The sequence below is a fragment of the Triticum dicoccoides genome, chromosome 6B (assembly GCF_002162155.2).
Source record: "Triticum dicoccoides isolate Atlit2015 ecotype Zavitan chromosome 6B, WEW_v2.0, whole genome shotgun sequence".
In the NCBI taxonomy this organism is placed as follows: domain Eukaryota; kingdom Viridiplantae; phylum Streptophyta; class Magnoliopsida; order Poales; family Poaceae; genus Triticum; species Triticum dicoccoides.
The window spans coordinates 720,627,018-720,649,682 of NC_041391.1; the positions used below are offsets into that span (position 1 = coordinate 720,627,018).

General features: G+C 45.7%; 1 protein-coding gene across 1 annotated transcript; it reads left to right on the forward strand.

Annotated features, from left to right (window-relative positions):
- The first annotated feature begins 1,487 nt into the window (after positions 1–1,487).
- LOC119322086 lies at positions 1,488–3,129 on the forward strand. The gene is made up of 3 exons (XM_037595586.1): positions 1,488–1,595; positions 1,851–2,003; positions 2,385–3,129. The coding sequence occupies exons 1-3, from the start codon at positions 1,521–1,523 to the stop codon at positions 2,934–2,936; spliced, it is 780 nt and encodes a 259-aa protein (XP_037451483.1). The 5' UTR covers positions 1,488–1,520; the 3' UTR covers positions 2,937–3,129.
- The last annotated feature ends 19,536 nt before the right edge of the window (positions 3,130–22,665 follow it).

A 22,665-nucleotide genomic window follows, 5' to 3' on the forward strand; every position in this document is an offset into this window, starting at 1 on the left:
CACCACTGATGGTGGCCCTCACAAAAACCCGCTCCAGCAGCGCCCTGATTGGGGAACGTATCTGGTGCACCGGGGCAATTGATGTTATCGGTGCACCGATCATCTGTTGCCCCTTCAGAATTGTTCAAAAAAGTCAGTAAAAAATTAGGGCATCTACACAACACCAATGTATGTTGTCACAAAAATTCAAATCAAAATTTAAAGCAATGCACAAGATGCAAAAATGACAAATTTGACGTCAATGTGCTAATGGGCCAAAACTGAAACCCAGCTTGTGTTATGTACTATTCAGTGTAAAATTTGTGATTTTAGTATCTCAAGCAAAGTTTTGAATTTTGATCTGGATTTTGTGACAACGTATTGTTGTGTCGATGCACTAATTTTTTTCTGGATTTTTTGCACATTTTTGAATGTGCAACGGACTATCGGTGCACCGGTAGCACCAATTATCCCGGTGCACCAGATACATCCCGCCCTTATTGCTCCCCCAACAGCAGTTTCCCATCCTGTTGGTGCATTCTTTTACCTCTAATAAAAAAAACAGCAGTTTCCTGATACCCTCCCATCAGCTGGCCTGATTTCTCTTCACAGCCCCGATTGCTCATGCTGTATGCACGCCTTGGTGAGAAGCGGGCGGCTGTGTGCTGCTGTTGTGGTCAGCGACTGATAGAGAGATTGGGAGGGGACATGTTGTGAGAGATGAGGGATGAGAGAGGCTTAGGCTGGGTTTGAGATTTCTACTGATTAGCTATTTTTTATGTGTGTGTGTGAGAGAGGTGCTTATTGCTGTAACTTGTGCGGCTGCTGTCGATACTGATTGTTTTTACTGTTGCTATCCAGAGATTGTGTCATGGCTTGGTGGTGATGGGCGGCGTTGTCGTTGGCACGCGCTGTTGTCGGACTGAATGGGAAACGTAGAAATATAGCAGATGGGTAAGAAAAGAAAGGGTACAACAAAGGTAAAGAGTAACGGTACAGATTTATGGAAAAAAATATTTCTAAATTTGTGATTGGTGTGGTAAAATAGTTTGACAATGTACAATTCAGTGATCTTAGCGGTATTTTCATATTGTGAATGGCAGCATATATAATAATTTAATTTACGCCATAGTGTCTGCCCCACCTGATTAAATAGCATAAAACTACCACCTTTCGTGCTAGGGTTCCAAAAAACCACCACTTTTTTGTTTGTGACTGATATCTACCATTTTTCTCGTCGGGTGTCTCAAAAAACCCACATTGCCCTTTGCTAGTGTTTTGAACCGTTTTCTGACGGTCCGGGCCCGCCTGACAGGCCACGTCAACGCCGCGCGTGACGGCGAGGCCGTTAACGGCCGTTACTCGGACCGGCCGGTGCGGTCGGACCGCACCCGCTTGCTCGCTCATTAAGTCGTCCCCCTCCCTCTCACTCTGCTCCCCTGCCCGCACTCATCTCTGCTCTCACTCTCACTCTCACTCTCCTCTCCTCTCTGCTCTTCGACGCCGGCGGCGACCTGCGCTGTGGAAGCTCCACCACCGCCATGCCTTCCTGGAATGACATGGATACGAGCTCAGAGGATGAGTGCGACATCACAAGCATGGACATGGCTCTTTGGGTAAGTTTTTTGATCTGCTGAGCTAGGGTTAGGGTTCATCTAGGAGCTAGATTAGGTTAGTGTTCATCTTGGTGAGCTAGGGTAAGCTTTGGTTACTGTTATTTAGTAGGCAGGGTTATGGTTGTTGTTTGAGCTATGTTTATGTATGCTTGAAAACTAGGGTTAGGGTTAGGGTTCTTGCTGGATTGGGGAATTAATTTGTGATCTATGTCTGGTTCTGTGAGCTAAGGTGATTTTGTTGATGTGTTCATGTAGGAGACCCCTGACACCACCGTGGAGCCTCTTTTCTGTGGCCAGCTGGAGCTTTCTGAACCCACCTGCATGATGCACCACATGAGGCCAATTAAGTGTGTGGCATTTGAAGGAACCTTAACTGGAAGGCGTTTCTATGGTTGTCCACTGCCGCAGGTATAGTACCTTAATTGGAATCATTTTCTTCTGAACCCACACATGTATTTACAAGGATGCCAAGTTGTTGTTCTGAATCCACACAATATTATGTTGAGAAGTTGCTCTTCTGAACCTACAATGTATTATTTAGGATGAACTGCAATATGTCTTGTATTAAGGTATTGAAGGATGTGGTTACTATCAAAAATGCTTATGTATAGGAAGCATATATCTGTGAATGTACTTGTACAAGCAGGTTGGGTTTCAGTTATAGTTTGAGTTATATTAAACAACATATTCAGTTTACTTAAGCCTCACCTTCAATTTCTTAGTCTGATATGATTTGTTGTTATGAAATTGAGTGCACTTAGTGATGTATAATTCAATTTCCAAATGCAGAGTGAAGGTGTTAACTGTGGCGTTACTGAGTGGGTTGACAAGCCCTGGCATACAATTCTTCAGAATTGCTTCTCCAGGCTGTGGGACATGTACCATGAACAAAATTGTGGCAGGGTAGTTGATAAGCAGAAGTATGAGAAGCATTTGGCCAAGCTTAAGACTGAAAATGACAAGTTGTGCATTGAGTACACAAAGCTTCTCCAAGATGTATCCAAGATGTTTGATTGGCAGGATGGTAGGGTAGACCACATGGATTACCAGAAGGCAGTTGAGGAGGAAGAATTTGAGAAGAAGAAGAAAGAGGTAGAAGAGAGTGCTAGGTTGGAGGTTCAGATGGAGAAGCTCAAACTTGCCGAGGAACAGAGGTGCATTTTACAGAGTCAAGCTGAAATTATCAAGAATACCAGGAAGGCAATGAAGGAGGTTGAACAGGAGAGAGATTTGCTTAAGATAGAGAAGGCCAAGCTTGAGCATGTGGTTAATGAGTTGTTGAATGATGGGCATGCAAGCAAGGAGAAACTTGAGAAAATCAAGGCCATCCTTGATTCATGAAGTGTGTTCTACAGATGGTGAAGTACATCCAAGGCCTTTATAAGTATGTGGCCTAACAATCTGATGTGAAGATATGGGGTGTACATTTTGGGGAATGTGAAACTAATCTAGTCTATGTCTATGCCAATGTTAAGAACTGTAGTTTATGCTGCTAGAACCTTTAATGCTAAGTTATGAACTAAGTTGTAATGAATGTTCTGCCTGTATTTGAACCTCTTATGCTATGTTATGGAGTCAGTGATAAGCACTGCTGGACTATGCTATGTGTTTTTTATGTTTAAAAGGTAGTTATGTTTATTAGTGCTTTGTACCTGGGCTTTGTGGCCCAGTTATCTTTACAAACCTAGGCCTACAAACTCTAGATGCCTCTCCACTGCTCATAAATAGCCTCCTCCACCCACCCTCCTCCTTCCAGAACCCAGCCGCCACATCCACCTTTAGAAATCCTAGATCGATCCAGAGCTTGGGGAGGTGACAGATGAGGAAGAGGAGGCAGTGCATGCAGTGGAGGTGAGGAGGCAAAGGGCTCGCCCTGCGGTGCCCATGCCATCAGCTTGGGAGCTGGAGTTCAAGAGGAGGCTGGCAGAGAAGATCTTGGAGAAGTGCCACTCAGATGAGTTCACAGTTCTTGTCCCTGGCGGTAGGCGCAAGAGCTCAGGGAAGATCATCAGGTGGGCTAGGGCACAGGCAGTAATCGCTCCTCACCCTTCTACCAAAGCAAAGTGGCGCCGTTTTTTCGATCGTTACGATTGAGAGTTGTTAGTAGTTATTTTAATTATGAATAAGAGTATGAGCTATGTATCCCTTCCACTTTCTGTACAACCCTTTGTATGAAAGAATGTTTGCATGGTGGAATCTATGAATGTTTGAATCTTTGCATAAGTGTTTTGGGATTATTTGAAAGAATGTTTCTATCAATCTGTGCATCAGTTGCAAAGCTCATAAGTTTCAAACACTCAGGTAGTGCAACCCAGAAGTGCAACCCAGAAGTTTGAAACAATCTTTGCATCAGGAAGTGCAACCCAGAAGTCACAAATACTCAGGTTTCATAATGCAAACACTCAGGTTTCATAATACAAGAAAATACATAGGTTTCAGGAACCAAATACTCGGGTTTCAGGAAGCAAATACATAGGTTTTAGGAAGCAAACACTCAAGTTTCAGCAAACAAATACATAGGTTTCAGCAAGCAAACACTTAGGTTTCAGCACTCATACAGTGCAAACAAGACAACTTTTCCAAATGTTGGAATCTTCAGTAGTTACCACTAGCAGTGAAATATGCCTTCCACTTTCCAGTTGGGCTCCTAACCCTCTTGGACCCAATCTCCATCTCAGAGTGAGCAGCTTGCCTTGGAGCATTGAAACTTGTGTACCCCCCTCCTCTGCTAGTTGTTTATGCTTTGGTGTTCTTTGCTGGAAAGGCAATGGATGACCTTGTGTTCTTGGCTGGTGAAGATGTGCTAGGAGCCTTGTCTTCTTGGTTGCTTTGGTCTTCTTGGCAGGTGCTGATGTGGCAGGTGCTGGAGTAGCAGAAGCAGCTGCCTTGTTCCTCTTTGCTGGTCCTGGAGTTGTTGTGGCTGTTGTAGGCCTCTTCCTAGCTATGGCTGGTGTTGATGGTGCTGATGGTGGTGGTGGTGCAACCACACCTGTAGTAGCTCTGGTAGATGAAGAGTAGTCTGACCTATTCTCCTGCACATTTAACAAAGCAAATTAGAATTAAACCACCTAGCCTATGAAACAGAAATTTCCTTATCAATAAAACATACCTGGTGATTATTCTTTCTCATCTGCAGTTTGGGTTTCAGTGGAACACCACATGTGGTATATCTGTGACCTTGCTTATTGCAATTGCTACAAGTCATTGTACCAATTCTTGATGTATCCTTCTTGGCAGGCACCTCAAAATATCCTTTCCTCCTAGTTGTCTGCTTTTTACCCTTCTTTTCTTTGAATACTGGAGGAGATATGTCATCCCCCATGGTGTGTGGCCAACAATCAGGGCCTAGAACAGGGTATATAATATGCTTGTAGGTTTCACAGTAGAGGGGCTTCTTGAAGAACTCATGGACAAAATCTTCAGGGTGTAGCTTCACCTTCTGCATTGCTACTATAGCATGACTACATGGAACAACTTTCATATCCCACCTCCTGTAGTCACAAGTGTAGTTGTTTAGGTTTACACAGTAGGTCTTTTCTGAACTACTTGTAACTTGCCAAATGCCTGGTCTAGCCATATATGCATCAGAATATTTTGCCCACTTCTTGGCCTCCTCCAATATCTCACAGTAAGTGGGTGTGATATGCAACCTACATGTCTCTGTCTTCTCCCTAATCTTCTAAAACTTGATCATGAGTTTTGTCCTCATTCCTTCAAGCATTGTCCTTATGGGCTTGTTCCTAACATCTAGAATCATCCTGTTGAAAACTTCACTAAGATTGTTTACAACAAGGTCTGTCTTGCATATAGTATCCATTCTATGCCTGGCCCAAGTACGGACTGGTATGTTGGACAACCACTTCCATGCCTCCTCACTCTCTTTCTTCAATGCTTCCATGCCCAGATCATGCCCATGCTTAGTGAAAGAATATGCAGCCTGGTCTAAATGTTTTTTCAATTCATCCCCTCTAAACCCAGCTGATTGGAAGTTGGCATATATGTGTCTTAAACAAATCTTTGAGGGGAATCAGGAAATACATCCTCTATTGCATTGAGCAGACCCTATTCATTGATTTTGTATTAATAACTAGTGAAGTAAGTAGAGAAAGCATTACATAGTGCAAGGAAAAGCAGTACATAGTGAAAGGAAAAGCAGTTAAATCATGAAGAGTAGTTGTAGCTTTTTCCTGTCTGACATAATTGTGTAGGGCCCAAACTCGTTGCCACTACCAATTACTGTCCTTAACTGTGTAAGAAACCAAGTCCAACTATCTGTTGGAAATATGCCCTAGAGGCAATAATAAATTGATTATTATTATATTTCCTTGTTCATGATAATCGTTTATTATCCATGCTAGAATTGTATTGATAGGAAACTCAGATACATGTGTGGATACATAGACAACACCATGTCCCTAGTAAGCCTCTAGTTGACTAGCTCGTTAATCAATAGATGGTTACGGTTTCCTGACCATGGACATTGGATGTCGTTGATAACGGGATCACATCATTAGGAGAATGATGTGATGGACAAGACCCAATCCTAAGCCTAGCACAAGATCATGTAGTTCGTATGCTAAAGCTTTTCTAATGTCAAGTATCATTTCCTTAGACCATGAGATTGTGCAACTCCCGGATACCGTAGGAATGCTTTGGGTGTGCCAAACGTCACAATGTAACTGGGTGGCTATAAAGGTACACTACGGGTATCTCTGAAAGTGTCTGTTGGGTTGGCACGAATCGAGATTGGGATTTTGTCACTCCGTGTAAACGGAGAGGTATCTCTGGGCCCACTCGGTAGGACATCATCATAATGTGCACAATGTGACCAAGGGGTTGATCACGGGATGATGTGTTACGGAACGAGTAAAGAGACTTGCCGGTAACGAGATTGGACAAGGTATCGGTATACCGACGATCGAATCTCGGGCAAGTACCATACCGTTAGACAAAGGGAATTGTATACGGGATCGATTGAGTCCTTGACATCGTGGTTCATCCGATGAGATCATCGTGGAACATGTGGGAGCCAACATGGGTATCCAGATCCCGCTGTTGGTTATTGACCGGAGAACGTCTCGGTCATGTCTGCATGTCTCCCGAACCCGTAGGGTCTACACACTTAAGGTTCGATGACGCTAGGGTTATAAAGGAAGCTTGTATGTGGTTACCGAATGTTGTTTGGAGTCCCGGATGAGATCCCGGACGTCACGAGGAGTTCCGGAATGGTCCGGAGGTAAAGATTTATATATAGGAAGTCCTGTTTCGGCCATCGGGACAAGTTTCGGGGTCATCGGTATTGTACCGGGACCACCGGAAGGGTCCCGGGGGCCCACCGGGTGGGGCCACCTGTCCCGGGGGGCCACATGGGCTGTAGGGGGTGCGCCTTGGCCTACATGGGCCAAGGGCACCAGCCCCTAGAGGCCCATGCGCCAAGATAAAGGAAAAAGGGGAGAGTCCTAAAGGGGGAAGGCACCTCCGAGGTGCCTTGGGGAGGATGGACTCCTCCCCCCTCCTTAGCCGCACCCCTTCCTTGGAGGAGGGGGCAAGGCTGCGCCTCCCCCATCTCCCCTGCCCCTATATATAGTGGAGGGGAGGGAGGGCATCCACACCTGAGCCCTTGGCGCCTCCCTCCCTCCCGTGACACCTCCTCCTCTCCCGTAGGTGCTTGGTGAAGCCCTGCGGGATTGCCACGCTCCTCCACCACCACCACGCCGTTGTGCTGCTGTTGGATGGAGTCTTCCTCAACCTCTCCCTCTCTCCTTGCTGGATCAAGGCGTGGGAGACGTCACCGGGCTGTACGTGTGTTGAACGCGGAGGTGCTGTCCGTTCGGCACTAGATCATCGGTGATCTGAATCACGACGAGTACGACTCCATCAACCCCGTTCACTTGAACGCTTCCGCTTAGCAATCTACAAGGGTATGTAGATGCACTCTCTTTCTACTCGTTGCTGGTCTCTCCATAGATAGATCTTGGTGACACGTAGGAAAATTTTGAATTTTTGCTACGTTCCCCAACAGTGGCATCATGAGCTAGGTCTATTGCGTAGATTCTTTGCACGAGTAGAACACAAAGTAGTTGTGGGCGTCGATATTGTTCAATATGCTTGCCGTTACTAGTCTTATCTTGATTCGGCGGCATCGTGGGATGAAGCGGCCCGGACCAACCTTACACGTACGCTTACGTGAGACCGGTTCCACCGACAAACATGCACTAGTTGCATAAGGTGGCTGGCGGGTGTCTGTCTCTCCCACTTTAGTCGGATCGGATTCGATGAAAAGGGTCCTTATGAAGGGTAAATAGCAATTGGCATATCACGTTGTGGTTCATGCGTAGGTAAGAAACGTTCTTGCTAGAAACCCATAGCAGCCACGTAAAACATGCAAACAACAATTAGAGGACGTCTAACTTGTTTTTGCAGGGTATGCTATGTGATGTGATATGGCCAAAGAGGATGTGATGAATGATATATGTGATGTATGAGATTGATCATGTTCTTGTAATAGGAATCACGACTTGCATGTCGATGAGTATGACAACCGGCAGGAGCCATAGGAGTTGTCTTTATTTATTTGTGACCTGCGTGTCAACTTAAACGTCATGTAATTACTTTACTTTATTGCTAACCGTTAGCCATAGTAGTAGAAGTAATAGTTGGCGAGGCAACTTCATGAAGACATGATGATGGAGATCATGATGATGGAGATCATGGTGTCATGCCGGTGACGATGATGATCATGGAGCCCCGAAGATGGAGATCAAAAGGAGCAAAGTGATGATGGCCATATCATGTCACTATTTGATTGCATGTGATGTTTATCATGTTTATACATCTTATTTGCTTAGAACGACGGTAGTAAATAAGATGATCCCTTACAACAATTTCAAGAAGTGTTCTCCCCTAACTGTGCACCGTTGCGACAGTTCGCTGTTTCAAAACATCACGTGATGATCGGGTGTTTTATTCAGACGTTCAAATACAACGGGTGTTGACGAGCCTAGCATGTACAGACATGGCCTCGGAACACACGCGAAACACTTAGGGTTAACTTGACGAGCCTAGCATGTACAGACATGGCCTCGGAACACGGAGACCGAAAGGTTGAGCATGAGTCGTATAGAAGATACGATCAACATGAAGATGTTCACCGATGATGACTAGTCCGTCTCACGTGATGATCGGACACGGCCTAGTTGACTCGGATCATGTGATCACTTAGATGACCAGAGGGATGTCTATCTAAGTGGGAGTTCATAAGATGAACTTAATTATCCTGAACATAGTCAAAAGACCTTTTGCAAATTATGTCGTAAGCTCGCGCTTTAGTTCCACTGTTTAGATATGTTCCTAGAGAAAATATAGTTGAAAGTTGATAGTAGCGATTATGCGATCAGTAGAAAGCTTATGTCCTTAATGCACCGCTCAGTGTGCTGAACCCCAACGTCGTTTGTCGATGTTGCGAACATCGGACATACACGTTTTGATAACTACGTGATAGTTCAATTAAATGGTTTAAGTAGAGGCACCAAAGACGTTTTCGAAACGTCGCGGAACATATGAGATGTTTCGAGGGCTGAAATTGGGATTTCAGGCTCGTGCCCATGTCAAGAGGTATAAGACCTCCGACGATTTTCTTAGCCTGCAAACTAAGGGAGAAAAGCTCAATCGTTGAGCTTGTGCTCAGATTGTCTGAGCACAACAATCACTTGAATCGAGTGGGAATTGATCCTCCAGATGAGATAGTGATGTTTCCCCAAAGTCATTGCCACCAAGCTGCTAGAGCTTCGTGATTAACTATAACATATCAGGGATAGATATGATGATCCTTGAAATATTCATGATGTTTGACACCGCGAAAGTAGAAATCAAGAAGGAGCATCAATTGTTGATGGTTGGTGAAACCACTAGTTTCAAGAAGGGCAAGGGAACAAAGGGATACTTCATGAAACGGCAATTCAGCTGCTGCTCTAGTGAAGAAACCCAAGGTTGAACCCAAACCCGAGACTAAGTGCTTCTGTAATAAGGGGAACAACCACTGGAGCAGCATTACCCTAGATACTTGGTAGATGAGAAGGCTGGCAAGGTCGATAGAAGTATATTGGATATACATTATGTTAATGTGTACTTTACTAGTACTCCTAGTAGCACCAGGGTATTGGATACCGGTTCGGTTGCTAAGTGTTAGTAACTCAAAATAAAAGCTACGGAATAAACGGAGACTAGCTAAAGGTGAGATGACGATATATGTTGGAAGTGTTTCCAAGGTTGATATGATCAAGCATCGCACGCTCCCTCTACCACCGAGATTGGTGTTTGCGTTGAGCATAGACATGATTGGATTATGTCTATCGCAATACGGTTATTCATTTAAGGAGAATAATGGTTACTCTATTTTTGAATAATACCTTCAATGGTCTTGCACCTAAAGGAATGGTTTATTGAATCTCGGTCGTAGTGATACACATTTTCATGCCAAAAGATATAAGATAGTAATGATAGTACCACTTACTTGTGGCACTGCCATGTAAGTCATAATGGTATAAAACGCATGAAGAAGCTCCATGTTGATGGATCTTTGGACTCACTCATTTTTGAAAAGTTTGAGACATGTGAACCATGTCTATTGGTGTATATGCATGAAGAAACTCCATGCAAATGGACCGTTTGGACTCACTTGATTTTGAATCACTTGAGATATGCAAATCATACCACATGGGCAAGATGACTGAAAAGCCTCGTTTTCAGTAAGATGGAACAAGATAGCAACTTGTTGGAAGTAACACATTTTGATGTGTCCAATCCAATGAGTGCTGAGGCATGCAGTGAATATCGTTATGATCTTACTTCACAGATGATTCGAGTAGATGTTGAGAATATTTACTTGATGAAACACAAGTCTGAATTATTGAATGGTTCAAGTAATTTCAGAGTGAAGTAGAAGATCATTGTGACAAGAGGATAAAATGTCTATGATATGATCATAGAGATGAATATCTGAGTTATGAGTTTTGGCACACAATTAAGACATTGTGGAAATTGTTTTGCAATTAATACCGCCTGGAACACCATAGTGTGATGGTGTGTCCGAACATCATAGTTGCACCCTATTGGATATGGTGCGTACCATGATGTCTCTTATCGAATTACCACTATTGTCCATGGGTTAGGCATTAGAGACAACCACATTCACTTTAAATAGGGCACCACGTAATTCCGATGAGACGACACCGTATGAACTATGGTTTAGAGAAACCTAAGCTGTCATTTCTTAGAAGTTTGGGGCTGCGATGCTTATATGGAAAGGTTTCAGGCTGATAAGCTCAAACCCAAAGCGGATAAAATGCATCTTCATAGGACACCCAAAACAGTTGGGTATACCTCCTGTCTCAGATCCGAAAGCAATAGGGATTGTTTCTTGAATCGGGTCCTTTCTCGAGGAAAAGTTTCTCTCGAAAGAATTGAGTGGGAGGATGGTGGAGACTTGATGAGGTTATTGAACCGTCACTTCAACAAGTGTGTAGCAGGGCACAGGAAGTTGTTCCTGTGGCACCTACACCAATTGAAGTGGAAGCTTATGATAGTGATCATGAAGTTTCGGATCAAGTCACTACCAAACCTCGTGGGATGACAAGGATGTGTACTACTTCAGAGTGGTACGTAATCCTGTCTTGGAAGTCATGTTGCTGGACAACAATGAACCTACGAGCTATGGAGAAGCGATGGTGGGCCCGGATTCCGATAAATGGCTCAAGGCCATAAAACCCGAGAGAGGATCCATGTATGAAAACAAAGTGTAGACTTTGGAAGAACTACTTGATGGTCGTAAGGCTGTTAGGTACATATGGATTTTGAAAGGAAGACAGACAATGATGGTAAGTGTCACCATTGAGAAAGCTCGACTTGTCGTTGAGATGTTTTTCAACAAGTTCAAGGAGTTGACTACGATGAGACTTTCTCACTCGTAGTGATGCTAAGAGTCTGTTGGAATTATATTAGCAATTACTGCATTATTTATGAAATCTTGCAGATAGGATGTCAAAACATTGTTTCCTCGACGATTTTTGAGGAAAGGTTGTATGTGATACAACCGGAAGGTTTTGTCTATCCTGAAATATGCTAATAAGTATGCAAAGCTCCAGCAATCCTTCTGAGGACTGGAGTGAGCATCTCGGAGTTGGAATGTATGCTTTGATGATGATCAAAGATTTTGGGTGTATACAAAGTTTATGAGAAACTTGCATTTCCAAAGAAGTGAGTGGGAGCACTATAGAATTTCTGATGAATACATGTTGATCAGAAATGATGTAGAATTTCTGGAAAGCATATAGGGTTATTTGGAAAGTGTTTTCAATGGAAAACCTGGATTAAGCTACTTGAACATTGAGCATCAAGATCTATAAGGATAGATCAAAACGCTTAATAGTACTTTCAAATGAGCACATGCCTTGACGTGATCTTGAAGGTGTTCAAGATGGATCAGTCAAAGAAGGAGTTCTTGCCTGAGTTGTAAGGTATGAAGTTAAGACTTAAAGCTCGACCATGGCAGAATAGAGAGAAAGGAACGAAGGTCGTCCCCTATGCTTAAGACATAGTCTCTACAGTATGCTATGCTGTGTACCGCACCTGAAGTGTGCTTTACCATGAGTCAGTCAAGGGGTACAAGAGTGATCCAAGAATGGATCACAGGTCAGCGGTCAAAGTTTTCCTTAGTAACTAGTGGACTAAGGAATTTTCTCAATTATGGAGGTGGTAAAAGAGTTCGTCGTAAAGGGTTACGTCGATGCAAGCTTAACACCTATCCGGATAGCTCTGAGTAGAGATACCGGATACGTATAATGGAGCAACAATTTAGAATAGCTCCAAGTAGAACAGTTATTTGGAATAGCTCCAAATAGAACGTGGTAGCTGCATCTAGGAGATGACATAGAGATTTGTAAAGCACACACGGATCTGAAAGCTTCAGACCCGTTGACTATGACCTCTCTCACAAGCATAACATGATCAAACCCAGAACTCATCGAGTATTAATCACATGGTAAATGTGAACTAGATTATTGACTCTAGTAAACTCTTTGGGTGTTAGTCACATGGGGATGTGACCTTGAGTGTTAATCACATATCGATGTGAACTAGATTATTGACTCTAGTGCAAGTGGGAGACTGTTGGAAATATGCCCTAGAGGCAATAATAAATTGATTATTATTATATTTCCTTGTTCATGATAATCGTTTATTATCCATGCTAGAATTGTATTGATAGGAAACTCAGATACATGTGTGGATACATAGACAACACCATGTCCCTAGTAAGCCTCTAGTTGACTAGCTCGTTAATCAATACATGGTTACGGTTTCCTGACCATGGACATTGGATGTCGTTGATAACGGGATCACATCATTAGGAGAATGATGTGATGGACAAGACCCAATCCTAAGCCTAGCACAAGATCATGTAGTTCGTATGCTAAAGCTTTTCTAATGTCAAGTATCATTTCCTTAGACCATGAGATTGTGCAACTCCCGGATACCGTAGGAGTGCTTTGGGTGTGCCAAACGTCACAACGTAACTGGGTGGCTATAAAGGTACACTACGGGTATCTCTGAAAGTGTCTGTTGGGTTGGCACGAATCGAGATTGGGATTTTGTCACTCCGTGTAAACGGAGAGGTATCTCTGGGCCCACTCGGTAGGACATCATCATAATGTGCACAATGTGACCAAGGGGTTGATCACGGGATGATGTGTTACGGAACGAGTAAAGAGACTTGCCGGTAACGAGATTGAACAAGGTATCGGTATACCGACGTGATCTTGACGTGAGCACATGCCTTGACGTGATCTTGAAGGTGTTCAAGATGGATCAGTCAAAGAAGGAGTTCTTGCCTGAGTTGTAAGGTATGAAGTTAAGACTTAAAGCTCGACCATGGCAGAATAGAGAGAAAGGAACGAAGGTCGTCCCCTATGCTTAAGACATAGGCTCTACAGTATGCTATGCTGTGTACCGCACCTGAAGTGTGCTTTACCATGAGTCAGTCAAGGGGTACAAGAGTGATCCAAGAATGGATCACAGGACAGCGGTCAAAGTTATCCTTAGTAACTAGTGGACTAAGGAATTTTCTCAATTATGGAGGTGGTAAAAGAGTTCGTCGTAAAGGGTTACGTCGATGCAAGCTTAACACCTATCCGGATAGCTCTGAGTAGAGATACCGGATACGTATAATGGAGCAACAATTTAGAATAGCTCCAAGTAGAACAGTTATTTGGAATAGCTCCAAATAGAACGTGGTAGCTGCATCTAGGAGATGACATAGAGATTTGTAAAGCACACACGGATCTGAAAGATTCAGACCCGTTGACTAAAACCTCTCTCACAAGCAACATGATCAAACCCAGAACTCTTTGGGTGTTAGTCACATGGGGATGTGACCTTGAGTGTTAATCACATATCGATGTGAACTAGATTATTGACTCTAGTGCAAGTGGGAGACTGTTGGAAATATGCCCTAGAGGCAATAATAAATTGATTATTATTATATTTCCTTGTTCATGATAATCGTTTATTATCCATGCTAGAATTGTATTGATAGGAAACTCAGATACATGTGTGGATACATAGACAACACCATGTCCCTAGTAAGCCTCTAGTTAACTAGCTCGTTAATCAATAGATGGTTACGGTTTCCTGACCATGGACATTGGATGTCGTTGATAACGGGATCACATCATTAGGAGAATGATGTGATGGACAAGACCCAATCCTAAGCCTAGCACAAGATCATGTAGTTCGTATGCTAAAGCTTTTCTAATGTCAAGTATCATTTCCTTAGACCATGAGATTGTGCAACTCCCGGATACCGTAGGAATGCTTTGGGTGTGCCAAACGTCACAACGTAACTGGGTGGCTATAAAGGTACACTACGGGTATCTCTGAAAGTGTCTGTTGGGTTGGCACGAATCGAGATTGGGATTTTGTCACTCCGTGTAAACGGAGAGGTATCTCTGGGCCCACTCGGTAGGACATCATCATAATGTGCACAATGTGACCAAGGGGTTGATCACGGGATGATGTGTTACGGAACGAGTAAAGAGACTTGCCGGTAACGAGATTGGACAAGGTATCGGTATACCGATGATCGAATCTCGGGCAAGTACCATACCGTTAGACAAAGGGAATTGTATACGGGATCGATTGAGTCCTTGACATCGTGGTTCATCCGATGAGATCATCGTGGAACATGTGGGAGCCAACATGGGTATCCAGATCCCGCTGTTGGTTATTGACCGGAGAACGTCTCGGTCATGTCTGCATGTCTCCCGAACCCGTAGGGTCTACACACTTAAGGTTTGATGACGCTAGGGTTATAAAGGAAGCTTGTATGTGGTTACCGAATGTTGTTCGGAGTCCCGGATGAGATCCCGGACGTCACGAGGAGTTCCGGAATGGTCCGGAGGTAAAGATTTATATATAGGAAGTCCTGTTTCGGCCATCGGGACAAGTTTCGGGGTCATCGGTATTGTACCGGGACCACCGGAAGGGTCCCGGGGGCCCACCGGGTGGGGCCACCTGCCCCGGGGGGCCACATGGGCTGTAGGGGGGGCGCCTTGGCCTACATGGGCCAAGGGCACCAGCCCCTAGAGGCCCATGCGCCAAGATAAAGGAAAAAGGGGAGAGTCCTAAAGGGGGAAGGCACCTCCGAGGTGCCTTGGGGAGGATGGACTCCTCCCCCCTCCTTAGCCGCACCCCTTCCTTGGAGGAGGGGGCAAGGCTGCGCCTCCCCCCTCTCCCCTGCCCCTATATATAGTGGAGGGGAGGGAGGGCATCCACACCTGAGCCCTTGGCGCCTCCCTCCCTCCCGTGACACCTCCTCCTCTCCCGTAGGTGCTTGGCGAAGCCCTGCGGGATTGCCACGCTCCTCCACCACCACCACGCCGTTGTGCTGCTGTTGGATGGAGTCTTCCTCAACCTCTCCCTCTCTCCTTGCTGGATCAAGGCGTGGGAGACGTCACCGGGCTGTACGTGTGTTGAACGCGGAGGTGCTGTCCGTTCGGCACTAGATCATCGGTGATCTGAATCACGACGAGTACGACTCCATCAACCCCGTTCACTTGAACGCTTCCGCTTAGCAATCTACAAGGGTATGTAGATGCACTCTCTTTCTACTCGTTGCTGGTCTCTCCATAGATAGATCTTGGTGACACGTAGGAAAATTTTGAATTTCTGCTACGTTCCCCAACACTATCTATCTCATCCTTGTCAACAACACCAAATGCAATAGGAAAGATGTTGTTGTTGCCATCCCTCCCTGTTGCTGCCAGGATTTGCTGCCCAGTGCTTAGTTTGATGAAGCATCCATCAAGAGCTGCATTTTAAGCCATTAGTAAGCAGCAACATGTAATGCAATCCCTATTTAAGCACTATACAAACTAGATTTACCTATGAAAGGCTTGAAACCATTTAGGAACCCCTCCTTACAAGCAAACAGACAGTAAAACATGTAATGAAACCTTGGGGTAGGTGCTGGGTGGAGTTCAAATTCCTTTGTTGTCACAACACACCTACTACCAGGGTTTGTGTCCAAAACACACTGCAGATAGTATCTTAACCTGTAGTATTGTGTCTTGTGATCCCCTTGCACAACATCAATTGCTTTCCTCATTGCCCTGTAGGCCAAACCTTTTGGAACATGTACTCCAAATTTCTTTTTTGTATAACTCAGTATAGTCTCAACACCTGCACCAGGATTGGATCTTACAGTATCCTCAACAGCCTTTGCAACCCAATTCATGGTAACCTTTGTGTTCTCTCCACTTGCTCCACAGGTGCGATCAAGATTCATCTTCTTGATGCTAAAGGTTGACTCATGTGCAATCTTAGAAGCAGTAATATGAAACTCACAACCATGCTTTCTATCTGAGCACCAGGCTATGATCCTACATGGGTCATTCCTATGGTACTCAAAGTTCCTAAGTGTCCTAACATGGTAGTTTCTCAATGCTTCTCTGAACTCTACCACATTCAGAAAGCACAAATGAATCCTAAATTGTTCATGTGCATCAGGCCTAGAGGAATCATACCATATTCTCTCCTTCTTCTTCTTCGATTTTCTCTTCCTGCCACAAGGCAACCTAGGTGCATCATCTTCTTCATCAGAAATGCCTTCATCACCTGGAAAGCCGAACTCATCAGCTTCTGGCACGAAATCTTCAAACTTTATGTGATCTGGCTCACTGTGTGATCTGCTTGTTGGGCCTTGTTTCCTCACAGGTATCTTCTGTGCCACAGTTTTCACATGATCTGAAGCTTCTTCTTCATCATCTTCTTCAGAACCATTTGGCTCCTGCCAAAACTCTGAGGGTTCAGAAGCAGCCCAAAAATAATGCTCAGCCATCTCTTCCTCTTCCCTGTAGTGCTGACTTGTTCCTTCACCACCTTCATCTTCTATCCTAGCCCAAGACTTATATGAAATTTTCTTCCCTCTGTAATCACCCCTGAAAAACTCAAAATCTGAAGAGGATTTGTCCAACTCATCTTCATCTTGATCTTCTTCTTCAATGCCTTCAATTTCCACTGCCTCTTTTCCCTTGTTGAAATTACAGCTCTGTTGTGTGTTAAAATATGGATCAACATGCACAACTGGAGGCTGTGAAGAATTTGAGACAGGGAAAAGGACACCTTCTTGGGAAACACTATAAACAATGGGATCACCAACTTGACTCATTGGAATCTGCTCTTCAAGCAAGGTGTGGTCCATGTTTGCATCTGCTGGATTTGGGTCACTAGCCTCTCTCACTGTTATGTTCAATACTTTCTTCTCAGCAAACAAATCTAGCATCTCCTCCACCTTCTCATCACTGTCGAAAACCTCAATCCCCTTCAGCCCCTTACCCTCATCCTTAGCATATGACAGATAGGCATCCAACCCATAGCCCTCAAGTTCAATAAGTACTAACAATAACAGGTAATTCATTTCTGATAAGGAAAACTTCCTTTCCATGTTGTCTCTACCCTGAAAATGCAGCCTCAATTCCCATACTTCATCATCTAAACTATGCAAAAAAAAAAAGAAACAACACATTCAGATTTCTTCAGATTTTCAAGTTAAAAAGTATGCAACAGTTTCACTTGCACAACATATCATCCAAACCTAAACCCTAATTCATATATTGCTTACAATGTATACATAATAATATACCAAAGAAACTAATTCATTAACAATCTAAGAAACAAATCCTAACCCTAGTTCATAAATATACTAAGAAAAATAATTAAAACAATTCATAACTTACTCCACGCCACCAAGTGAGGAGGCCCACTGGTGCCCGCCTACTGGATCCGCGCGGATCCAGAAGGCAACTGCCCTGGCTGCACGGAACGCCGGCGAGATCTGGACCTCCTGCGTCGGTGGCCCAGGCGAGCGCTGGGTCGGGAAACTTGCACTGCCTAGCCACTTGTTGACCTCGGAGTGAGCACCACCCTCGCCGCTGGCTGTCGCCCCAGGTTCGCCGTCGTCCTTCTTCTTCGCCGCCGCCATCGCCGGGAGAGACAGAGAGCACGGGGAAAGGAGGAGCGAGAGAGAGAGAGATGCTACCGACAGAGAGAGAAAGGCAGCGAGCGAGCGGGTGCGGTCCGACCGCACCGGTCGGTCCGAGTAACGGCCGTTAACGGCCTCGCCGTCACGCGCGGCGCTGGCGTGGCCTATCAGGCAGGCCCGGACTGTCAGAAAATGGTTCAAAACGCTAGCAACGGGCAATTTGGGGTTTTTGAGACAGCCGACGAGAAAAGTGGTAGGTTTCAGTCACAAACAAAAAAGTAGTGGTTTTTTGGAACCCTAGCACGAAAAGTGGTAGTTTTATGCTATTTACTCGCCCCACCTTAATGTTTTTTCGTCCTCGGCCACTGATAACTAGGATGCACACAACCAACACAACACACACACCCAAACGATCACGTCGGCAAAAAGCAAAGTCATAAAAGACCAAAGCTATGCCCTACATGGAAGAAGAAAAAAAAAACCAAAGAATTGAAAACAACGGTTGACGATATACATCATTGACCATCGGCGTCAACTATCTCTTGACAACACAAGGACTACTAGAAAGGCTCTCCAAAAGCAACGCCTCTAGAAAGGGAACGACGTTGAACCGCCGTCATCGCCGGATCCTACCACCGAGGTTAGATCATGGGATTTCACCCTGAAGATCATATCCGAGCCAATTCCGAGCAATGCCCTCATCAGGGTAACGACGCAAAAGAACACCGCCATTGCCATGTATGACCAACTAGGGTCAAACCTACGATTTTCAGGAGTGGAAAACCTACTATTCGAATACAATTGAGAAAGACACAATAATGCTTGTTTTCAGATACAATTTTTTTCTTTAAATAAGGGAACAAAGTTCATAGATGGTACATAACTGATAGTCGGAGACACAAATCAAAGTCATAAGACTTGCACACCATAAGTAAAATCAAACTTCAGCCCTGCTAGTGAGCAAGCAAACAAGAGAAAAACAAGTCCTCGATACACGCAGCATGGACCATTTTTGACGGAACCATTTTTCAAATACAAATAGAACACACAACTTCATTTTTCAATGAAGAATAACTAAGTCGGAAAACCTGATGGGTTCAGTTGTGGCAGAGATGGAGATTATTCCAGGCCAATCACTAGACAAACTTGCTTATTTGTTGAAATGCTGAGAAACAAGCAAATAAGACGGTAACCTGATTTCGCAAACATGCATAGTGTTCCAGATTTTGCGCGGTGACTATTTCGCCGTCACGCACGTTCTATGTCTCTTGTATGTCTTGCTCCAGCAGCTCTGATGAGGAACTTGACTCTGGGGGACCATCCCTAACAAATTCCGGGTACCAGGTGATGTCCGCTCCAATTCTGTCGCCGTCGCCATCGTCGTCTCGCCATTCTTTGGTGCTAGCTCCATCACTGAAGTCAAGAGGTGTCCTGAAATTTTTGACCACTTGGTTGTTGCCATCTGTAACATACAGGTTCACATCTATGTAGAGCGTCCAACCAAATGGCACCGCAACAACGGACCGCGCTAGCGGCAGCAACGTGAAGCTCTGGGCATCATCTGAGGAGAAGGCCAAACCCTTGGCCCGTGTAGGGCGGCTAAAGAGCACGCTCCCATCTCGTCCACCCTCCGTCGTGGCCGACGTGCGCGGTGATGTATCGACGTGCGCAGTGATTGTACCATGTACCTTGGGACCGTCAACCCTTCCATTTATATTGAGCAGCTGCAGCTTGACATTCACATTGGCTTCTAAGGCGTTGGACAGCACCCTGTACGTGATCTTTACTTGGCGGCCAAGCGGGTCAACTTGTGGCGGAGTGATAACGGCCTGCTCGGGCTTAGGCTCGTCAACTTGGCTGGAGAAGACCGGGTTGTAGCCATCCCATTCCCACGCCCATACTGCGCCATCTTGGTCGGTCGTTGATGATGGGATGTAAACTTCTACGGTAAAGCTCCCGTATGCCGAGATGCCAATGTAGGGTCCTGTCAGCTCCAATGGGAACATTTCCTGCATGCATATGCATTACTTGACTGCTTGGATTGATATGTAATGGTTCACACAGTTCAATATATAGTTTTTCTGGTCTTTTGATTATTCTTGATTGAAAGGCCTTGAACTCTAAAAAATATATTTACCTTTTCTCATCCAATATATAAGTGGATAATCATTTTTTCATAATAAATCTAATGCTTTCACATTGTGCTATCAATCTATATGTCACAAGTCCAATACGGGCCGCCGCGCCCCGACGGAGCAAGCAGGCTGACAACGGCCCGAGGAGGGGCGCCGAGCGCCGTGCCCTAAGGGGGGCGCAAGCCAGGGAGGAAGCCGCCGCCATTGGCGGCCACGACGGCCTGCCTTGGGCAGGCGCACATGCAAGGAAGAGGCGGGCCCTCGTCCCTCTACTATCCATATCCGGAGGATCTTCAATAGGAATAGGATTAGTTAAGATAGGAATGAGTCCACATCTATAAGGACTTCCATCTTTATAGATTGCTTAAGATAGAAGTCTACCCAAGACTATAAATAGAGGGGCAATATAATCATTGAGATTAAGAAAAATAAATAGCCGAAAGGCTTATCCCCTTCCTCCTCTCCTCTCCCTGCGCCTCTCTCCCTCTCCTAGCGCCGCCGCCCCCTTCCTCCAACCCTAGCGTCGACACCGCCACCATAGCCACCGCCTCCTAGGGCACCCTCCCGATGAGGCCCTTGACACTAGTACCTAGAGACCACATTGATCCTTCGGGCAACGATCCATGGCTTTCACACCAATCTTGACGACATCAACCAGCAACTCGCGGGTCTGGACATGCGTCTGCTTTCCCTCGAGCAGGCACTCGGCCATGGAGATGCCGCCATCATCGACTCCCAAGGCATCGAGCAAACACACCCCAATGGTTCCGCCACCACCGCAGTCCAAGCTAGATCGATCTGGACACTGCCATCGACAACCTTGTTGTGGAGACACAAACAAGTTAAGATCGCCGCCGACAAATCCTCCATCAACACCAAGATCGAGGAACCCCTCTCATCTGGCACCCCAGAGATCATCAAGGAGGTGTCAAACAACGTGTTCGCAATGCCATCAGCAACACAACCATCTTTGCTGGCATGCCCTAGCAATCCGTGCCGACTACCAGCAAGCACACCAGTCGCCTAGCTAGCCAGCTCAGGCGGACTGTCACCCACCCCAGCTGACCTCCTGGTCAACTGCGGAAGAGGCGCCTACTCCTCCAACATCGCAGGGCACAGTTCTCTCAGCACCGCCACCGCTACAGCCAACCGTCACGACCGGAGGCACACATCCATAGTCATGGCTCAATTGCTGCGAGATCCTTAGAGGGCAAGATGGTCCCAATGACACGAAAATCAGGCAGACAATCTTTCATCTAATAGATCTAGCACAACTCGAGCACATGTATCTGTTAGGGACCAAATCGGCACCAGACACGGAATACGCCGGCCTCTACATCACCAAGCACTCCAGCGAGCCAACCCAAGGCGATCCACGGGAAGCGATAGCAGATCTCAGCATCGACATTGCCTACAACAAGCACCCGGCGTATAACTACAAACGAGAGAACAACCCCAAGCTCTCGCTCATTAACGGCTACGACGCCGACGACATCGTCGACAACCTCCTCATGCTGATCGTCGCCACGCAGTCAGCTGTGCACGGCTAGCAAATCCTGTGGCTCGCAGGAGAAATTTATGGTACAAGCGGCATACCATTCCACATGGATGCTGAGACTCCACAAATCGATGCCTTCCTCTCAACATCCGCAACAACATCGACATCGTGTTGGGCACACCATGGCTGGCTAGCCCTGGACGCCTGACATGGACCTTCACCACCATGGAGCTCCACCCCATCGGACCACCTTCACCACCTTTCGGCCACGACGAACTCCGGCATCCGTCTTCATTCTACTGGCTCATCCTATTGGGTGGGCACCACGTGCAGCACCACCATCACCGCCTCTGGACATCATGCACCAGGCAAGTTGTACTCGTCTCCCTAACGTCCTCAACCATGTCGACACCACCAACACAATCTTCGCCAGCGTATGACAGGCAACCCTTCAACCACAAGAGCTGCGCCATATTGCTCTCGACATCACCAATGGCACAAACACCGTGGATTGGTCGCTTGACCAAGGACTCCTCCGACTCTACATATTTGCGATCTCGCTGCTTCTAACTGGTCTTTCGCAGGTACTGCTACAAGACAGACCAGCACGCATGTCACCGCCAACAGTACCGGACGGCAACATTTTGACTTGGCTCGTGGTCCAGTGTGCGGACCCGTTGATCGGAGAAGGGGGAGCGGTGCCACATGACCAATAAGGGTCAAAGGCCCAATTTCCCTAAGCCACACTAGCGGCGGCGGCACTCATGAAACCGCCATAGCCGATAGCATGACAGCACTAGCCTGGTCCGTGGACCAAGGTCTGATCTAATTCGACGGTTGTCTGTACATACCTACCGCACCATCCATCCTAGCTAACATACTGCAGGTCCTACTGGCGCTCAG